Genomic DNA, 21,965 nt, shown 5'->3' with positions numbered 1-21,965 from the left:
AATGATTCAAAACAAAGTATCCTTGCTACCTCTAGCTGTAGAAGGATTAATACAATAATTGGCAAATCTATTGGTTAATTTTATTTTAAATTGTTCAACACATTCAAATTATGAAAAAATAAGTATTAGATACAACTGTAATGAATTGAAGTTAACTCAGATGAAATCAACTATTATCAAAAATATGAAACTAACTTGCTATCAATAAAAAAAACATGATATTCTTCCCAAAAATCCATTAGTTGTTATAATTTTATTTTGAATTACAATTATTCCTACCAGCTTTTCAAAGCTTTGACATGGAGATGTCCAACTTGAAAATAGTGCTCAACTAAGAACACTTGTATTTTGCACCCTGTTCTAAAGTAACTGACTCCAGTACAGCACCAGTAGAATTTTTCAACTTGCGGAGCTCACCACCCCAAATCCTCTTGTTCCAGAGTGAAATGTGCAAATATCAAACAGATAGATTCAGGTCACTCAGAACAACCCTCACAATCAAGCTGTCACGTCATGCAATATATACTCACTCATGGAGCTGAAGTACTGGATGACTTCCATTGAATTTTCCTCCAGTAACCATCTAAGAATGAACATGTAGCACCAGAAAATGTAATACTAAGAACCTGGTATAGGCACACATTTTTAGTCAGCTTTGTTGGCTATAAATTCCTCTATACTCAACTACAATGAAAATTGCCAATTTAGACTGGTAAGAATGGAACAATTCCCTACTTCATTGACATACTGAACTTTGAAAAGAAATTTTTAGTGAAAACATTACTTTCTTAAAAAGGGATCGACATTTTTTTGCATGCTATTTGTTTTATACTTCAACATGATATTAGAAACAAATTCTTGATAGGCCGTATGTTTCATTTATTCAAATCATAAAAAAATTAATATTCAAAAGCAAAAATTACAAATCAATCAGAAACACCCAAATAAAATAAGGATACAACAGTACACAAACATTTACGTGCAATCACTATATGGAAACTGATGGGAGAATTCACCAGATCCAAATATACCAATGAAATCCATCATAGGGGCAGCACAGTGGCATAGCAGTTGGTACATGCTATTACAGCGATAGCAACCCAAGTTCAATTCCCGTTGCTATCTATAAGGAGTTTGTATGTCCTCCCCATGACCATGTAGGTTTTCTCTGGGTGCTCTAGTTTCCTCCCACATTCCAAAGAAAGGATTAGCAGGTGAACTGGTCACATGGGTATAATGGGCAGTGAGGGCTTGTTGGACTGGAACCACGCTGTATATTTAAATTAAATAAAATTCTTGGGATGACACCATGTTAAAGCTGTTAAAACAATGCTATTGTAGCTCAGGACGAACTTCGGAGTTCAATTTCAACACCGTCTGTAAGGAGTTTGTAAGCATGAATGCCCAGGTTTCCTTTGGATGCTCTGGTTTTCTCCCACATTACAAATCATTGGTTAATTGGTCATTGTAAATTGCCTTGCATCTCTCAATTTTAAAAAAATGCTAAATTGAAAACACTCCCGGAAACTCAATCTTTTTGGAATTGCAAACTCTTTCTGTACAAGGTATGCAGATATCAGACAATGTTCACATATAGAAACAATCAAACACTAACGGATTAATAGAAAATATGCCCACAAAGAAATAACCCATCTGTTCCTCTGTCTTGCAAAATAATCTTACAATCATTTTGGAAATGATTTGAAATTTGTTATATTATTGGCCGCCCAAGAGGACAGTCTGTTCTGCTATATGAAGAGCACCAGCATTGTCTCAGGACTCCACCAGAACTGAAGCATTTAGATGATAGTACTCCAAATGACCATTGTTGGCCATTTGGAGTACAGCTCACCCATGTTTAATAAAAAATTACTTAATGAATCTTCGTATAATAAAGCACTTTAATTAATTCGTTGCTTAACAAAGACTTCACTCATGACAATGAATGGCAAAAAATATATTTGAAGACCGTCTTCTCAACAGGTCTGTAAAGAACAGTATAATTTAATCTTTTCTGATTGAAAGGAATCTGTTAAATAAACAAGCCACTTACAATTGAATTACAATTCCAACATCTGCATTCTCAAGCAATTGGCAGTTAATAGCCATTTGATATACAGCTTGCAAGTTTGAGCCTGTCAGAACATCATGGTTTGCTTTTGATTTACTGCACCATTAGACAGAAGAAACTGACTCTTCTGACTTTTCACATCACTCATAGGGCAATATTCCTCTCAACAGTTAAAGGTTCTGTACTCTCCTTATATGAGTAGTTTGCATAGAAAAGGGTTCTTTAATTTCAAGTTAGAAACTACGAAGAATCAAGGTATTGACAATCATCTTGAATGTTATGATGAAAATGAAGTCTTGAAGGATGCAAATGCTGCAGGCATTGTATGAAGGCAGTTCACTATCTGCACCAATGTCTGGACTGATTTTGTTCATTTGCAATCAAAAATAAACAGCAGTGTAGCATGCGTGATCTCCTCCAGCACTAACTATTAGGAACTAATACAGTTTTATAGTACTATATTGGTAGTGTTCTAATTTAATCTGTATTTCATTCATAATTTGCTAGTCATAAACAGTAGTTTGTCTTGTATATATCTTTTTAACTATTTCCATGAAACTTCATCTAATTGGAGCAGGTGCTTAATTGGGACAAAATGTACTGGTCCAAATTAACCAGAATCCACTGTGTTTGGATGGACAGAAGCAACAAGTGATCCAAATTAGGGATGTTTGAAACTTTTAAAAACATGCAGCATAAACTGACAGCTAACAATGGCGGAAAATTCTGACATAGTCATATTCATACTTTATTGTTCCCAGGGGAAATTGGTTTTCGTTACAGTTGCACCATAAGTAATAAATAGTAATAAAACCATAGATGAAATTAATGTTTCAGCATAATGTGAGTGTACACCAGAAATTGGTCAGAAGTGTCCAGTATGAGCTCACACACAGAGAGAGCAAATCTTCTGTGTAAAGGTTTAAATGGAATGGAATCTAGAGAAGCCTCAGATGCCGATACACTGAAAATATTGATCAAGTTTCAAATGGAAATGTTTCCACTTCCTGACAAACCTAAAACTAAAGGGGAAAAGGATAAACTACACTCAAATTAATCTATAATAAATGATAACATAATAGACCGATAGCAGCATATATTGAGTGAAAGGAAACTTGTCTGCAGCATAAACTGGTCAGACTACATAATATATTTCTATGCTTAGAATTCCATACAGGTCAGATAAAAATTCCTCCAGCGATTGGAAACCTGTAAAAGCTTACAATGGCCAAAGTGAAGATAACATAAGCATGAAAAACTACAAAATACTGTATATAACATTTATCACCAGTTAAGAAACACTGTTTTAATGAAAGCAGTGGTCCAAATTTTTTAGCAATCATTTGAACAGAAAATAAGAGGTTAAGATTGCTTTGGTTTTAGTGTTATTTAACCATGCACTTGGTGTAAAAATAAGGCTTCAGGGTGAAGATGATGCACAGGTGATGGAACTAAATGCACTTGCTCTAGATGCTTAGTTTAAAAGTTTTCAGTGATGCAACTCAGTAGTTGAAGGTGACGTGTCTGGATTAGAAAAAATACAAATAATGACAGATAACTTCAATTTTGCAGTTATCATGCCACCTTCAATTTTAGTTGTAATTTATTATAAAAGCCCAAAGTTAACACATTTGTGTAACTCAAAATTCATAAATATGTCTCTGTATACGTTTGACAAGCATCCTAATTGTTCAATGTTGAAAGCAACCAAAATATTGCCCCACCCGTCAAATTGAAGTATCAAATTTGATTTAGAGGAACTGTAAATGTTTGTGTTAAAAAATAAAATCAACCAAATCTAGTGGCAACATTTCAGATCACCTTTCAGATATTTAGATAATTCTTCAGTTCTTCTCAATGTGCACTCATCTATAGTGACTTGCTCCCAAAATCAAATTGACTAAACACTGTACCTTTTCATTATTCAATACTTTTCCTTATCAATCAATAAACCAGGTGCACAATTGCCTGCACACTTCCCCACAATCTTGTCATATCAAGGTCAGCCATCATCATGACATCTGATGCTACTCAGCATACACTATCCTTCCCTCAAATGTGCCCGTCAATATTCCCAAGGCTCCCTGCCCAGTTTTATCAGCAAGTTTGGATGGTCCTCTCAAACTTCATTAATATAAATTCTGGCAACTGAAACATCGGCACAAACCCCTTCCATACCCCACTAATCACACGAGACCAACCCAAAAATAACTTATTTCTACTCTTTTCATCCGTTGAACAATCTTCAAGACACCTCAGACACCAACAACCACATATAGCAACAGTTCAAAGGTCTTCCAAACTTTCAAATGCACAATGTTTCCCATCATCTATTTTAACCTTAAAAAACCACTATTTTCATTCATAAATCTATACTAGTACTGTCCAACCCCATTTTTCCTAGTGTCTTAGTACCATAACAATATAGTCTAATATCTTTATTACCAATACCAAGTTAATTCATATGTCATTCTCTGCTTTACTTTAATATTGGGGTTACATTTGTTCCCTTCTGATCTGTAGGAACAGTTCTAAAAGTCATAGAATTTCCTGAGAGGAAAAAGTGTGTCCACTACCTCCACTATCAACTCTTTATCAAGTCCTTGAGATGCTGGTCTTAGCTGCAAGGATTTAACCAGCTTTTAGTCCCAATGATTACTTGCAAACCCTTACTCACCACCATTTTAAAGATATTTTCTGCATTTTATGTGAATTCTGACAAAATACACAATTTGCCCAACATTCCTTATTCCTTAATATATTTCCATCTCAAGTTAACGTTCATTTACATTTTCCTACCAGCACATCTGTTGATGCTTTAAACATTTTTTATGCTTCATGCTAGAACACTTCTTTATCCTGCTTTCCCTTATTAATATCTTGGCCCACCTTTGCCGCTCCAATCCCCCTCAAGTTTCCTTCTCTATTTGGCAACATAACAAAACTTCTGAGTTACAAAAATATGCAAATACTGGAATCTGGAGCAAAAATCAACCTAGTGGAGGAACAAAACAGGTTGAGCACCATCTGTGCATCAGAATTGACAAAAGAAAGATCGCCGGAGTATTGACAAGAGCAGGGATGAGACCAGGGCCAGTAGTGACAGCTAAACTGAGGAGGGGTGAAGGATGAGGGGCAGAGCGAACCAGGTTTGGGGGGGGGGGCAAGCTGGGGACAAAAGAAAATAGGTAGTCAGTGGAAGCAGACAACAGTGGAGCAAAAAGTGACAATGGAGCCAGCTGAGGGAAAAGAAGGATAGAGAGAGGAAGAAATCTGAAAAGTAAAGAAGGTGATAATAGGAACCACTAGTGGGTAGTTGAAAAGCAGATAGAACCAACAGACAGAGAACAAAACTGGTAATGGGAGTCTCAAAGGAGTATGGGAAAGGGAATGAAAATGTGAATAAAATCAGAAATAGATTGAAGATGAGAGATGAACACAGGAAATATGAGTTAAATGAAATTGGAAAATGCAGTGTACATATCATTGGATTATAGACTACCCAGACAGAATATGAAGTGCTGATTTTCTAGTTTGCTTTGGCCCTAACCTTTGCTATGAAGACTGTGAAAAGACATTGGGATGTGGGAATGGGAGGGAAGTTGAAATAAAATGCAACCAGGAGTTGAGAATGGCCATCATGGAAAGGGCACAGTGGTCTGCAAATCAGTCATCTTGTCTGCCCTTGAGCACTGAATGCAGTATTCGAAGTTTGAGGAAATTAATCTTTGCCATTCTGGATGGCTACTGAAATCCCTGGATGATTTTGAGTGAGGTAGGTCAGGAAGTACTGCGTACCACCATCAGTTGTAAAACTTTTAACTTCACTTGCAAACTACAGCTATCCAATTGAATATTTGATCCTTAAAAGGGTATACTGCAAAGTATGTAGTAATTCTTTAAAATGCTAGCCATTGCTTATTTACCAACATCTTTCAGTACGCTTACCCAAATTTTAAAGCCAACTCATGCTTTATATTTTGTTTATATTTAATACACCGATTTCAGATTGACTAAATAATGTTAAACTTTACTTTCATTACTGAGTGAATTTTAAATAGATTATGGCCAACGAATTAGCTACACCGGTATGACAAAGTTTTGAATCAGACAAATTGTTGCAAAGCCTAAATTATTTATGAAGTAGTGTACAATGGTCCCTGCAATTGTTTAGTTTTCCACTTCAGTCTTTTCAATAACTACCTTTAATGTTTACTCTCTTGAGGTTTGTATCTGGAATGCTATTCATGCTACTTGGCCAGTGACATTAGTTACTCCTTTGCCATGCAATATCCATTGAGGCTTTGAGAAACTTATGTATGGCATAATCTGCTAGGGTGGCACAAATGTTTCCACTGTCTTTGTACAGGTAACAATAAGACAAACCTTGATAGATTACCCTTATATATTAATACTTCTCCCAAAATAAGGCTTTTACCAACATGACTGCTTCTGAAAAAAGATCCAGTGCTTTCCCAGTGTACATGACCATAAAACTCTTCTGAGGCTTACCTGGACATGGCTGGAAGCCCAGGAAAAGTTTATGACTACTTTTCAAAATTATTAGTCATTCTATTTATAACATTTGAGCTGAATTCCCTTTCTCTCCTGCCATAATTTCTTTCTGCTAATCAATATATGCTTAAACATATTATTTCTACATTGTCTGGCATCCAGTAGTGCACCCAATGTTTCTAAGCTATGTTTAGATTTTTTTAAATTCACATTCAAATGCCCCCATGGTCTGCCAATTCAAACTCTGTAATGTCTTTGACCCCACTTATTTGCTGTGCTCCTTCATTTTGAGCCTTGAGACATTTCCAAAAGTTGAAAGATCTGGAATTTATTCCCTAAACATTGCCAGTTTTCTCATCTGTCCAGTCCTCTTCTTTGAGCAAACTTCCAGTCATCAGCTCTAAGAACAGAAAAATGGGAACAGGCCATCGGGTCATTCAACCTAACTGATTTAGGTTGGCCTCAACTCCTCTTCGGTACTATTTCTCCACACCCATTCATTCTTTAATCAAATATTTTATTCCACCACTTGCCAAGATAGAATTCTAGAAATTCAGCTTATTTGAGTAGAGATTTCTATGTACCTCAGTTTTAAACGTCTGGCTCATTTTCCTGTTATCATGTTCCCTTGACTGTCCTGCTCATGAAAACATCCTTATATCGACTGGGAATCTTATATGTTTGAATAAAGTCAACCCACATTCTCCTGAACTCCAACAAATAGAAACTCAAGGTACCCAATATCTCTTGGATGATAATTCAAGGAGTTAGCCTAACAAATTTCCTCAGCACTCAACTGCTAAATCCAAATCATAATTACGCAGCATCAAGTATTTTTAATTAACACTCCTGCCCTGTCAATCGAATTTCTTACTTGAAGAAATACACAAAAGGAATTCTTATAGGACAAGCAACACAATATCTTTGACTGTGGCAGTCTGGAATCGAGCACCAAGGCTTTCAGAATTTCACATTATCTTTGTCAGCACGTGGGTCACAAATAAGAATTCCGATTTAGGTGGCAACTGTGCTCCCAACATTGTCTCTAAGCCACGTTGATTTCAAACGCATCTTTTAAAGGAAATGTATATTGATTTAAATGTGGACATAATTAACTCCAGCCTTATCAGCTTTTACTTTCGAGAACACGGCTAAGGAGTGAACCCTAAATAGGTGCACTGTAAAATGTTTCACGGATGTAAACGTTGTCATTTTTAACTACGGCCACCTGCACTCCATCTTCAGATCATTTAATTTCAATTCCTCCAGGTGTAATTAAACATTCCCGCACTGAGCAGGAGGGCAAACTGTGTTTCGTCCGAACATACCACTAAATACGGAATTAGGAGAGGACTATTCAGAGCGGTTGACGGTGTGAGACCTCGGTGTACCTGAATAGCACATCGAGCTCGCTGTTCAATCCGGCCCGGCGGCCCTCCCTGTCCCATAACCAAAATGGCGGTAGCCGGATCGCATTGCGCCAGCCTCGCCGCCTTGTCTGGGTGGCTGAGGAGAGCAGGTACGCCACTGCAGTATACGACATTCTGACTTACCACACTGCAGCCTTTTTCAGCTCGACCTTACTCCCACTTCGTTTTCCTGCCGATGCTTTTCGTTCCTCAAGTCACGGGTCTCTTTGCTGCCGCCATCTTCCACAAACATCGCCTGCACCGGAATTACGTCAAAGCGTGCGCGTACGTGAGTCCCTGGCTCGTGTATACGCAATTCGTCCGCCAACCCTCCGCGGCGTCCGTCTGGCCCTCGCGTGAACTGCGTGTGTGGACGGACGCGCGGTTACCTTCCCGGCGTTTTCATCTTTGTGTCGGAACCTTTGCTTTCAGTGTTGGCTTGTTTCTTCCAGACATTCCAGAGCGACACTTTACGCTGAATATAATTGTTTCAGTAGCAAAACTAAATTAAATAACCTATTTAATATCTCCCGCGGCACACATCGATTTGCCGAGAAAATCAAGCTAACAATCCCAAGTACTCTGAGGAGCAGTCAACTGAAATTTCCTGAGGAATGACATGCTCTAATTTATTAACTATTAACTCCAGTGAAACGTCACTCTGCTGGAAAATCCGGTTGCTCACACTAGTAGATTCAGCTTGGTGCCTGAAGAACGTAAAGAAACCAAAATATATAGGCAGGAAAATACATCGAGGTAAAAGATTGACCGTATTCTAATTTAATAACAAAGGACAAAGGACCAAACGAGTTACATGCACTCATTGAATGAGACCAGAAAATGTTGGAAACATTCAGCAGGTCAATCAACACATGGGAAAAGAGAATGAACTCATTTAAACTGTTCCTCTTTTCACGAATCCTAGCTTGTTGCTCCTTTGCTATGTTTTCGAATTTTGTTTAGGATTTCCAACATTGGCAGGTTTTGGAGACATGATAGACTGCTGTTGCTGGAAATCAGGTACAACAAGCAAAATAGCTGGAGGAACTCCAGCACATCCACAAAGGAGCTAGAAGAACGGAGCATTCCTCCATTTCCTCGATGTGTCTGCAGTCGTATTTAACTTTCCATTTCCTAAATTCTGAAGCACGTTCATCTGAATGGGTGCGAGCGAGAGTAGTACATTTCAAACATAGATCCTCCTCAGATTAAAAACTCCTGAATTCGACACAGCCCGTCCCTATGAACGAGCGTTTATGAGACCAGTGGGATGGATTTGACTACCGCTGCGGGGCTTCGTTCACGGTAATATTACCTGGCAGAGAAATCTGAATGCTTGCATTATAGGCCCCGCTTAGCCTGTGTTTTTATTTAAATACATTCGGCCAGGCTCAATTCCGACATAGGTTATGAACAATTCTCAGGAACAGAACTCTGTCATAACCTGGAGAACTGTTGTAGTGTGGAATTGTTTGAATTGTAACTGAAACATTAATAAGGGTCTCGGCCTGAAACGTCGACTGTACCTCTTCCTAGAGATGCTGCCTGGCCTGCTGCGTTCACCAGCAACTTTGATGTGTGTTGCATTAATGCGTTTAACAGTTTTGAGTGCTATTTTAATCTCTTAAAGTGACTGTTTTTAAAATATTAGTCAAAATTATTAAAATCCTTTAATTTCTTGATTTTAATGTAGTTTAGTTTGAATTTTTTAATGTTTTAAATCTTTAAATTCTAACTATTTTTTGCAGTTATAACTTATAATCGATTTAAATATTTTTGACTCACAAATCTTCCACCACTAACAATTTTGACAGCCAGTCAGCCTAGGGCCATGACTTAAACAACCGTCAAGATATTTCTGAGGGAAGAGCCCACTGTTTTGCAGAAGGCCCTCACTGTACTGGGATTTTGCTGATCTGGAGTGAATTTCAGGAAAATGTTCCAGAAAGAGCAGGCATGCCCTTCTACTCTCTTCACTGAAAAAGGTCATAACCCCTAGCTTGATAGTATTATTAGAATCATGTTTATGTATATGCCTGCTATGGCTAATGGCCCAAAGTCCAACTTTCAGGTGCTGTTTCTCAATGTACATCTCAACTCCAGGTTCGTAAAACCCCATTATCATTTTACAAATGTTATAGATTGTTAATAGAGAGATAAGACAACTTCCTGTGACAATTTCCTTATCACTTTTTGGTAACAAAAGCCTGCAAGGTTTGGTATACTTCAAATGCCACTCTCAACTATTATTTGGTATATTTACATTTTTGTCATAATTTTAACACAGTACCATACAGAAAATTAGTCCTTTAGCTTAGAATGTGGTGTAACTTTTGAAATCCATTGAAAACTGGATGAATCAGAGGAAAAAGAGAAACTGTCCAAATACAGAAGGAACAAGTGATGGTGTACTTCAGAGATGAGTGCCAAGATTGATAATTTGCAGTAAATATCATTTAGAAGGGATGACAGAAATAAAATTGTTTCGCTTTTAGATCTGATGATTGGTTTCATAAGTGACAAAAAATTGATAGGAATGAACAAAAAATTTGAGTAGGAGAGGGAATTAATCTTCCTATCCAAAAATCATTATATCCATCATAATACTGCACATTTCATTCTTACTCTCTTTAGAATTGAACTCCATGTTTCCTCAACCATGTCTCAATTAGTCAGAAAGCTTTGGGTTCAAGTCCCACTCAAGAGAACACAAAATTGTGCCCTGTACTGTACTGAAAAAGCATTGCAAGTTTGGGAGGTTAAATTATGACCCTACAAATCTCAAGACATTAATTTGAAGAGTATGGGAGTAATCCTTTCTACCTCAAACAACATTTGTCCCTCAATTACTAGATTATCTGGTCATGATTACACTACTTGTTGGAGCCTACATGGTACAAATTGATGCAATACTACAGCACATGACAATAAACGTTTTTCCTTGGTTATAACACATCTTTCAGGCTAAAAGCAGAAAATGTTGGAGATATTCTAGTCGAGCAATACTGTTGGAGAGAAACAGAATGAAAACTATAGGCCAATGGATGACAATAAATCATGCACTAAAACATTTTAATTATTCTTTTGCCACAGTTGGTGACAAGTCTGCAATTTCTTACATTTTTTTTTACATCTTATTTCCAGCATCTTCAGTATTTTGCCTCTCTCCAAACAGTGAACTATGTGAACATCGTTTTACTGAACACCAATAGAGCAAACAACTAAATACATAAAGTGCTCATCAGCATTCAAAAATTGAGCCTCTCAAGGATCCCACTTTACTTTCATTTATGTACTTAAATAACTGACCCTTTCAATTCCCTCCAGCCCAGAATATTCTAGCTACACATACAAGCTCAAAATAACTTTATTATTTTTTAATGGAATCCACTTTTTATAGTTTTTTGTTCAACCACAGCCCAGTCTCATGTCCATTTATTTTCTTTGACCTGCCATTCATTGACTTGACAATTGCCTTTAGCCAATATGATTTGACAGCTGACTTGAACAGTTTACTTATTACTGAGCCATTGTTCCCAAAGCCATCAGCAGAACTTAGCTATGAATCCAGAGAGAACAAATACAAAAAGCAGAAATAGGAGCTGGAGCACTTGAATATTTTGGATCGATGCGCAACTGCCACCTCGTAAGCTAATATTTGAATTGAGATCTCAACCACGTGCTTGCTACCTGCAAAAAAAAGCCAAAGTGTGCAGAAGCCTATAAAATATCCTTAATTTATAATCACTCAGTTGCAAAGCTGGTTTTGAAAATGGGTCTTAAAATGGTTAGATGAGATAGCAACATTGCTAGTACAAAATGTAAGGCACAGCCCATAGTACGTATTGCCACTTCACAGCTCCGGGAACCTGGGTTCCATTCTGATAAATGGGTGCCGTCTTTGTGGAGCTTGCATGTTTTCTTTTGACTGCTGGGGCTTCTGCTGCATGCAATGATTTTGTCTTGTTTCCCAAAAACATGCTTGTTGGTTAACTGGCACAGTAAAATGTCACTTGGGGAAGTGGAAAACAAACCTAGAAAAGCAAGCTGAAGGGATAGGCACTGGCATGGAGCTGTGTGGCTGAATGACCTCCAGTACGCCAGTTTTTGACCAACTCCACAGGAGTTTTATTTCAACAACTACTTGTGAAGAGAAGTACCAATTTAACTCTTTTCATTTTCCACTTCATTTCTAGAGGTGAAGAATCTATAGCAAATTAGATTTAGAAAAACAGTACGACAGCCAGACAAATTTACGTAATACATCAAATTATGTCAATCTTTTAATGGAACCGTAGAAAGCGAGTTGAGACACCAGGCCTTCACCTCAACATCCAAATGTAAGCACGCTCCCTGGGTTCAATCTTCAGACCATAACCAGTCTCAGTTGAATTTAGTCAGTGAGGGAAGAGCACAGTTGCCCTTAACCTCTCCCCAAGGAGCCTGCGTGCATTCCTACTATGAAACAAAAAAGGAGCCAGGGTGCTGAGAATGAGTTACAAGATTTCACTTTGTCAGTAGTGACAGTTAGAAAATTGACACACAAGGGCACCTGGATATCTGAATAAAAAAATAACTTATCTCTAGCAATTCCAGAGTATATTTACATTCAGGGACTCGTCAAATGTGCTACTAAGTGATTTTGGATGTAGAAATAACCCAGCAGATTATCAGGTCTTCACGTTGTGTGACTTGTTTGGTCTGTTCAAGCCACAGTTGGTCCATCTTCACTTTTTAAAACAACTTGGTGCTAGTGTGAAGCACCGGTGCCAATTTCCAATGGAAAAACACTGAAAAGAGTTATTGACTGGAGCCAGTGATATTAATACTGAAAGCTTCGTTTGGTCTGAATGTCGTCGAGAATCTGCTGCAGCTCTTCGTCTTCAAATCGACCTTCCAGACTGAATTCAAGAAATGGAGAAGGGTGAAGAAAAAGACAAGATATGAAAATATTGCAAACACAAGCAAATCTGCAGATGCTGTGAATCCAAAGCAACACCAACAAGATGCTGAAGGAACTCAGCAGGCCAGGAAGCATCTATGGAAAAAGAGTAGACAGTCAGTACTTCATGCAGAGACCCTTCACCAGGACTAATAAAAGATCTTGGCCTGAAACATCGACTGTCTACTCTTTTCTGTAGATGATTCCTGGCCTGCTGAGTTCTTCCAGCATTTTGCGTGTTGCTTTGTTGCTTTGAATACATTGCAACCTTTGCAGACCCTATTACAAAATCCATCCATTTCATACACAGCCAACTTGAAAGATTAGTTGTTTCTCTCTGCACAGATGTTACATGACATCTTGAGTATTCTTCTGTTTCGTGTTTAATTCATTTCTATCTTAAGCATTTTATCTCTACAAGGATCAATGAATCATCCGAAGACAAAAATCACATCATTTATACCAAAAGTTGGCACAATTAGTCACAGCACCACAGTGAGCTCAGTCTTCTTAAGGGCAAACACTCAGACTATGTTTTATAGATAAAAAGAATGAACATAAACCTTGTCCTTAGAAATTCAAGCACATGTATAAAAAGCACCTCTTAAATTTCACCATTCTGAAAATACTTATGGTCTAACTTGTTTTCTTTAGCCGCATTTTGAGTGACATCCCAAAGAGGATTCTCAAGTTGGGTGATGCCGACCATGGCTTAACAAGCACTGATTGTCATTTTGACCATTTTCACAAAATCATCGCAAAAACAATCCAGAAGCTAATAGTTGAATGTTTAGAGTTATACCATTCTCATTAAAAATACAGCTGATAATTAATTTGCAACTTTAAAGTCTGCAAACATCCGTATATTATGCAGTCTTATAATGTGAACAGATAGAACACTGACCTGGGAATAAGAGCTTTGGCCTCTTCAGCTGTTTCAGGACACAAGTTAGCCAGACTGGCTAGCTCAAATTTGTGCAATTTCTTCTGTAACAGCAGACTGCAAGAAAGGCATTCCAATAAAACTACACTACATCAACTCTTTTTTCAGTTCTGTCACTGCATGCTTAGATGTAACGAGTGAATAAATGCCAAACATGAATACTTCATACACATTGTTCTAATTATTAAAATGAATTGATTGTACTCTTCATTTTTATAGGTATCCTATGAAGTCAGGTACATGATTCATTCCCAAAGTACAAACATTATCCAAATACAGGCTTCTTCAACATGCGTTTTTCAGAATCAAATAAGTCAATAACTGAATAACACTTATGTATGACAAAATTAACCTTGGTTAAAAGTTCAGTCAAGACAATTTCCAGAGCAACAAAAAAATTCCTTTGGAGCCAAGATGAGATAATGATAAAAAGTTCAAATAATTTTGATAATTGAGCATGGGTGAGAGAATAGAGTTAACTAGATTTCTCCACCTTTATTTGTGAAACTATAAACTATAAGTGAAACTATAAGTACATGCAAGAGTTTAGGGATAATTGATGAATTACTGAAGATAAAAACTGAATGTTATTAAGTAGGAAGGAGTAACACCTTGAGAATCACAAACGAGATTTTAGCTACTTGTTTAGTGACAAACTAAGCAAAATTACAAAGGAAGGTGGATCAATATGTCACGTAACTGTGACAATATTAAAGAGCAAAACTTAAACTTTAGATATTGGTGCTCAACTTGGGAGTCTAAGGTTTCATCGTGTACACTTGTACATATTGAAGTACCGATTACACACTTATTAAAACTTAGATAACCTGCTCAACATCTGGAAATATCTCAATCAGCTCACCCGTTAATATTTCCTACTTTGCTCTGCAACTCACCAGCAGCCCAGCTCCTACAGTCCCCCCTGACTTCCCACAGCCCATTCCCATGCTCCCTTCCCATATCAGGGTCCCAGTTCTCGTGCTCCCCTCCAACTCTCTGGCACCACTGTTTCTGAACATCCAGTTAACTACCATTGCCTCAGTTTCTGGACTCTTTCTAAAATCTCCAGGGATCCATTTCATACTGTCCTTCTAAACCTACCAGGTTCACTGAAAAATTTTTATTAATATCTAAATAAAGTGAATTAAAATGTGTTTGGCTGTTCAAATAACCTCCAACAGACCTGAAAATTTCTCAGTCCAGCAAAGTCTCAAAGTCCCAGGCAGCCAAAGTTTTACTGTAAGGTTGATATCTTCATACTTTTTAAGACTCCTCAATTGCAATCAATTATTAGCAACTTTACTAATTAGTACAAATACAAAAAACACATAGAAATGATGAAGAATATAGTTTCACATAAGGGTGCAGCAGACCAAATCTCATCCTATCTCCCAGCTCTTTGGGAAAACAATTTAAGTCAAACTTCAGTAAATGAGGCATTCAGCCTTCTAAAGGCTTACACACTGACCTCCTGACACTTGCAATGGTCTCCCTGTTTTTGAACCGACTGAACCTGGCTGTGTAGTTTAACGTTTTCATGAAAACCTCTGAAAGCTCCTGTTCATCCTCTGCACTCTCATTCTGCTGTTTCCTGTGTTCCAGCAGCATGTGAACTTCAGAGTTCAACAGTGTCTCCGAACTCTCGAACTCTAAGAGGGAACACAAAATTCATCCAAATTATGTTAACACAAATAACTTTTCCAATCAAATCACTTCTAAGACATTTTGTTGTCTATAATCTCTCCAGTCTAGAGAGAGGACTGGGTGGGGAGGGGGAGGATTCGGGAAAGAGAGGGATCGGCGGGGTTGGAGGACGGGGCACAGCGGGGGGAGAGGACGAAGGGGGACGGGGATTGGCGGTGGTAGGGGAGGTAGGGCGAGGAGTGGATGGAGGGAATTGGTTTGTAGACGGGAGAGTGGATGCAGGGAATTAGTTTGTAGACGGGAGGGGGATTGTAGGTGTTGGGGAGATGATGCTGCAGCAAAATTCTACTATCTCCATAATTCGGCTCGGCCCTTGCCATCCCTCCTCCCGTGTCCCTGCTGCTGTCGCCCAGTTTCGTTGGGTATCGGGTCCATCGCCTTCGGCTACCTTTCGGGAAGACGAGCTGCGAAGCATCCTCCTCCACATCTCCCACTCGGGCCTCGGTGCCGCACGCCGCCATCTTCACACGGAATGGGCAGCACGCATGCGCAGAGTCTGTGATACTGGTGAAGTCTGGGAGCCGCTCACTGCGAGTGACAGCAGTGCTCCGCTTGGGTGGCTTCAACTAGCGCGTACGTTTTCTTTGCTCCGTTAATGCAGACGTACCACCCTGCAAAAACTCATTTCAAAGAGGAAGCACCACCACCCTCGCTCCCCGCAACCCCTACTCCCTCCCCCTGTCGATTTCCACAGGACGTTTGATTACGGAAGAACACAACAAGTTATTTGATCACACATTGAAACTATTTACACACACATATATTCCTTGTTGTGTATTTTGTAGGCAATCTCAATGCTAAAAGCTAATGCAAATAGCTTTTCTAATTCTTTTGCGAATTTTCCTTGCACTGTGAAAGCATAAAGTGTATCCTTATTATATTGTCTTATGCAGAAAATGTGACATTAAAATATGTACTTATATTATCATGGAGTCGTTTTTTATTCTATTACAACTTTAAGCAAGTCTACAGGGAGTTTGGCCTCATCACGTAGGACATCAATAGAGTAGCTCCCTAGCAGCTAGCCAGCTAGTTTAAATAATCGCAAACACGAGAAATTCTGCAGATGCTGGAAATTCAAACAACACACATCAAAGTTGCTGGTGAACTCAGCAGGCCAGTCAGCATCTCTAGCAAGAGGTACAGTCGACGTTTCGGGCCGAGATCCTGACGAAGGGTCTGGGGCCGAAATGTCAACCGTACCTCTTCCTAGAGATGCTGCCTGGCCTGCTGCGTTCACCAGCAACTTTGATGTGTGTTGTTAGTTTAAATAATGTTAGCTATGCTAATGAATGAATGACACATGTTAAACTCACCTCAACATGTCTTTTACAGTCATTTAACCCACCATGGGCAATAGAAAAGTCACTGTTGCAAAAGGTGCAGCGAGCAACACTGTCATTATTTTTGACCCCTATTAGGCAGGGGTACACTTTAGTGTAGTCTGGGGTGACATATGTTTTATATTTTCTTTTTGTAGAACACTCTGCCATGGCGCTGCAGGACACTGAACTGATGGACAATGAAAGAGAGAGAGTGGTCAACTGTAAAGCCTGCCCACAGAGAAAACTGATAGGTCTACTTAGCACAAAGAGAGACCAATCAGGATGCTCTCTCTCTCACTCTCTCGCTACGTGTCTGTCTGTCTCTCTCTCTCTGTCTCTCTCTCTCTCTCTCTCTCTCTCTCTCTCTCTCTCTCTCTCTCTCTCTCTCTCTCCCCTCTCCCCTCTCAAAAAAATCGATTTCCGGGATATTGTATATAATTTGCGGGCGTCAGGGAGCCGCTATGAATATGCGGGAGACTCCCGGAACTTCCAGGGTAGGTGGGATGTCTGTTAATGTCCCAATCTTTTGTTCAAAATCCGAGATTCCTGTGGATGTATTGTACCCATTCCCATTAGATCATTAGCAACATACAGAAAATGCTGGAGGAACTCAGCAGGCCAGGCAGCACCTATGGAAAGAATGAATGTCCAGTGCTTCGGTCAAGACACCTCATCTCGACTATAAAGGAAGGGGCAGATGCCGGAATAAAGAATGATGGGGGAGGGGAAGGATAAGGTAACAGGTAAAGGCAGGTTGGTAGGGAAAGGTGGGATGAAGTAAGAAACTGGGAGTTGATTGGAAAGGGGGGAGGGGATGCTGGGCATGGTTGAGATCAGTTAGCAGGATTGGTGTTGGAGTAAGTAGATATTAAAAATAGTATGAGAACGTATGAAGCAAAATCTTGTATTAGGTTGGCTGAGATAGGCAAATGGCAGAAATTGTGGGATAGAAGTGGGACAAGAAGGTAGTATTACAATTTGATTCCATCACTTCAGGGGAGGTGCCTTTTGGGAAGGAATAAGAGGGAAAAGGTGTGGTTGATGAGACTGAGGTTTGGACATAGGGGTTTGCACTCCACTTTGGCACTTGTTGATATGCATGGGGATGGGTGGCATGGTTTTTGTAAGGTCCCAGAGAGAGTGGAACATATGATCAAGGTGTGCCAGAAATATTCATTGGAACGTCGGAAGCTGTTTAGGCAATCATTGGGTAGATCTGGGTTGCCCAGTTTGCAGGATGTTCTGGCACCTGAGGCAGAGACGGTTAAGTGATGTTGGGCCCTGGTGAACTTTTTAATTAAAACAGGTTTGGAAGGCGAGATCTGATCCCCATTATGGCTCCCGACATACTCAATTATGATAGGTGGTGTTAATGTACCTTCCTGATATGTGCAAGCCATCATTTGCACAAAAGAAGAAGGGGTTGGAGCAAAGGACTGAGCCTGCTTTTGGGAGTTTTCTCTCAGGTAGGAAGTGGGGATAGAGATGGCAGGAAGCAATAGAAATAGCAAATGGGAGATGGTTGAATCACAAACAAGAGAAAATCTACAGATGCTGGAAATCAAAATAATACACACAAAATGCTGGAGGAACTCAGCAGCCCAGACAGCATCTACAGAAAAGAGTAAACAGTTGACGTTTCAGGCTGAGACCCTCCATCAGGAATGGAGAAAGAGATGAGAAGTCAGAGTAAGAAGGTGGGAGGAGGAGAACGAAAAGAACAAGATAGGTGAAGTAAAGCCCTATGAAGAGATAAAGGGCTGGAGGAGGAGTCAGATAGGAGAGGACAGAACCTGAGTGTGACCTCATCGCTGCAGTATAGGAGGCCATGGACTGACATGTCGGAATGGGAATGGGAAGTAGAATTGAAATGGGTGGCCACCAGGAGATTTCATTTTTTCTGAGCATAGGTACCCAGTGAAGTGGTTGCCCAGTCTGAAGTTACAGAGAATTATGTGCCGGATGCAGAGGCTGGTGGGGTGGTGGGTGATGACAAGAGGAACCCTATCCCTGGTGGGGTGGCAGGAGGATGGGGTGAGGACAGGCGTGCATGAAATGGAAGAGATGCGGGTGAGGGCAGCATTGATGGTAGAGGAAGGAAAGCCCCTTTCTTTGAAGAAGGAGGACATCTCATTAGTTATAACCATATAACCATATAACAATTACAGCATGAAAATAGGCCATCTCGGCCCTTGTAATCCATGCTGAACGCTTACTCTCACCTAGTCCCACCAACGTGCACTCAGCCCATAACCCGCCATTCCTTTCCTGTCCATATAGCTATCCAATTTAACTTTAAATGACAATATTGAACCTGCCTCAACCACTTCTGCTGGAAGCTCGTTCCACACAGCTACCACTCTCTGAGGAAAGAAGTTCCCCCTCATGTTACCCCTAAACTTTTGCCCCCTAACTCTCAACTCATGTCCTCTTGTTTGAATCTCCCCTACTCTCAATGGAAAAAGCCTATCCACGTCAACTCTAACTATCCCCCTCATAATTTTAAATACCTCTATTAAGTCCCCCCTCAACCTTCTACGCTCCAAAGCATAAAGACGTGACTTGTTCAATCTTTCTCTGTAATTTAGGTGCTGAAATCCAGGTAACATTCTAGTAAATCTTCTCTGTACTCTCTCTATTTTGTTGACATCTTTCCTATAATTCAGTGACCAGAACTGTACACAATACTCCAAATTTGGCCTTACTAATGCCTTGTACAATTTTAACATTACATCCCAACTCCTATACTCAATGCTCTGATTTATAAAGGCCAGCATACCAAAAACTTTCTTCACCACCCTATCCACATGAGATTCCACCTTCAGGGAACTATGCACCATTATTCCTAGATCCCTCTGTTCTACTGCATTCTTCAATGCCCTACCATTTACCATGTATGTCCTATTCTGATTAGTCCTACCAAAATGTAGCACCTCACATTATCAGTATTAAGCTCCATCTGCCATCTTTCAGCCCACTCTTCTAACTGGCCTAAATCTCTCTGCAAGCTTTGAAAACCTACTTCATTATCCACAACTCCACCTATCTTAGTATCATCTGCATACTTACTCATCCAATTTACCACCCCATCGTCCAGATCATTAATGTATATGACAAACAACACTGGACCCAGTACAGATCCCTGAGGCACACCACTAGTCACCGGCCTCCAATCTGACAAACAGTTATCCACCATTACGCTCTGGCATCTCCCATCCAGTCACTGCTGAATCCATTTTACTACTTCAATATTAATGCCTAATGATTGAACCTTCCTAACTAACCTTCCATGTGGAAAGGCCTTACTGAAGTCCATATAGACAACATCCACCGCTTTACCCTCGTCAACTTTCTTTGTAACCTCATCAAAAAATTCAATAAGATTTGTCAAACATGACCTTCCACGCACAAATCCATGTTGACTGTTCCTAATCAGACCCTGTCTATCCAGATAATTATATATACCATCTCTAAGAATACTTTCCATCAATTTACCCACCACTGACATCAAACTCACAGGCCGATAATTGCTAGGTTTACTTTTAGAACCCTTTTTAAACAATGGAAGAACATGAGCAATACGCCAATACAGGCACCATCCCTGTTTCTAATGACATTTGAAATATTTCTGTCAGAACCCCTGATATTTCTACATTAACTTCCTTCAAGATCCTAGGGAATATCCTATCAGGACCCGGAGACTTATCCACTTTTATATTCCTTAAAAGTGCCAGTACTTCCTCTTCTTTAATCATCATAGTTTCCATAACTTCCCTACCTGTTTCCTCTACCTTACACAATTCAATATCTTTCTCCTTAGTGAATACCGAAGAAAAGAAATTGTTCAAAATCTCCTCCATCTCTTTTGGCTCCACACATAGCTGTCCACTCTGATTCTCTAAGGGACCAATTTTATCCTTTTGCTATTAATATAACTGTAGAAACCCTTTGGATTTATTTTCACCTTACTTGCCAAAGCAACCGCTAATCTTCTTTTAGCTTTTCTAATTTCTTTCTTAAGATTCTTTTCACATTCTTTATATTCCTCGAACACCTCATTTACTCCATGCTGCCTATATTTATTGTAGATATCTCTCTTTTTCCGAACCAAGTTTCCAATATCCCTTGAAAACCATGGCTCTCTCAAACTTTTAACCTTTCCTTTCAACCTAACAGGAACATAAAGATTCTGTGCCCTCAAAATTTCACCTTTAAATGACCTCCATTTCTCTATTACATCCTTCCCACAAAACAATTTGTCCCAATCCACTCCTTCTAAATCCTTTCACATCTCCTCAAAGTTAGCCTTTCTCCAATCAAAAATCTCAACCCTTGGTCCAGACCTACCCTTCTCCATAATTATATTGAAACTAATGGCATTGTGCTCACTGGACCCGAAGTGCTCCCCAACACATACCTCCATCACCTGACCTATCTCATTCCCTAACAGGAGATCCAACACTGCCCCTTCTCTAGTTGGTACCTCTATGTGTTGCTGCAAAAAACTATCCTGCACACATTTTACAAACTCCAAACCATCCAGCCCTTTTACAGTATGGGCTTCCCAGTCTCTGTGTAGAAAATTAAAATCTCCCACAATCACAACCTTGTGCTTACTACAAATATCTGCTATCTCCTTACAAATTTGCTCCTCCACTTCTCACTCCCCATCAGGTGGTCTATACTACACCCCTATAAGTGTTACTACACCTTTCCCATTCCTCAGTTCCACCCAAATAGCCTCCTTAGACGAGCCCTCTAATCTATCCTGCCAGAGCACTGCAGTAATATTTTCCCTGACAAGCATTCCAGTTCTGGAATGAAAAGGCTCATCCTGAGAGCAGATGCATAAGAACATAAGAAGTAGGAGCAAGAGTAGGCCATCTGGCCCGTCAAGCCTGCTCCGCCATTCATTAAGGTCTTTGCTGATCTAGCCATGGACACATCTCCACCTGCCTGCCTTTTCACCATAAACTTTAATTCCCTTACTATGCAAAAATCTATCCAACCTTGTCTTAAATATATTTACTGAGGTAGCTTCCACTGCTTCATTGGG

The 21,965-nt window shown here is 39.5% G+C and overlaps 2 protein-coding genes across 4 annotated transcripts in view; both read right to left on the bottom strand.

Moving 5' to 3' along the window:
* The window catches only part of wdr33 (WD repeat domain 33), a 154,174-nt gene extending 145,759 nt beyond the window's left edge, over positions 1-8,415 (bottom strand). Inside the window, exon 1 of one of the 3 annotated variants that reach the window (XM_072255759.1) lies at positions 8,140-8,415. The gene's annotated coding sequence lies outside the window, so the exon portion shown is untranslated. The remainder of the gene's footprint in view (positions 1-8,139) is intronic. The other 2 variants (XM_072255760.1, XM_072255761.1) reach the window with 2 other exon arrangements.
* Positions 8,416-12,265: 3,850 nt separating this feature from the next.
* polr2d (RNA polymerase II subunit D) lies at positions 12,266-16,082 on the bottom strand. The gene is made up of 4 exons (XM_072254670.1): positions 15,973-16,082; positions 15,349-15,529; positions 13,842-13,937; positions 12,266-12,896 (listed from the first exon to the last, which is right to left on the bottom strand). The coding sequence occupies exons 1-4, from the start codon at positions 16,043-16,045 to the stop codon at positions 12,818-12,820; spliced, it is 429 nt and encodes a 142-aa protein (XP_072110771.1). The 5' UTR covers positions 16,046-16,082; the 3' UTR covers positions 12,266-12,817.
* Positions 16,083-21,965: the final 5,883 nt, after the last annotated feature.

This window comes from Mobula birostris, chromosome 4 (assembly GCF_030028105.1).
Source record: "Mobula birostris isolate sMobBir1 chromosome 4, sMobBir1.hap1, whole genome shotgun sequence".
In the NCBI taxonomy this organism is placed as follows: Eukaryota; Metazoa; Chordata; class Chondrichthyes; order Myliobatiformes; family Myliobatidae; genus Mobula; species Mobula birostris.
This window is presented reverse-complemented; position numbering and strand designations above follow the sequence as displayed.

Coding starts and splice junctions, on each gene's coding strand:
- polr2d (XM_072254670.1), bottom strand. CDS start 16,045: ATGGCGGCGTGCGGCACCGAGGCCCGAGTGGGAGATGTGGAGGAGGAT. Junction 15,530..15,972: donor GCAGCTCGTCTTCCCGAAAG/GTAGCCGAAGGC, acceptor GTTCCCTCTTAG/AGTTCGAGAGTTCGGAGACA. Junction 12,897..13,841: donor GCCAAAGCTCTTATTCCCAG/GTCAGTGTTCTA, acceptor TCTTGAATTCAG/TCTGGAAGGTCGATTTGAAG.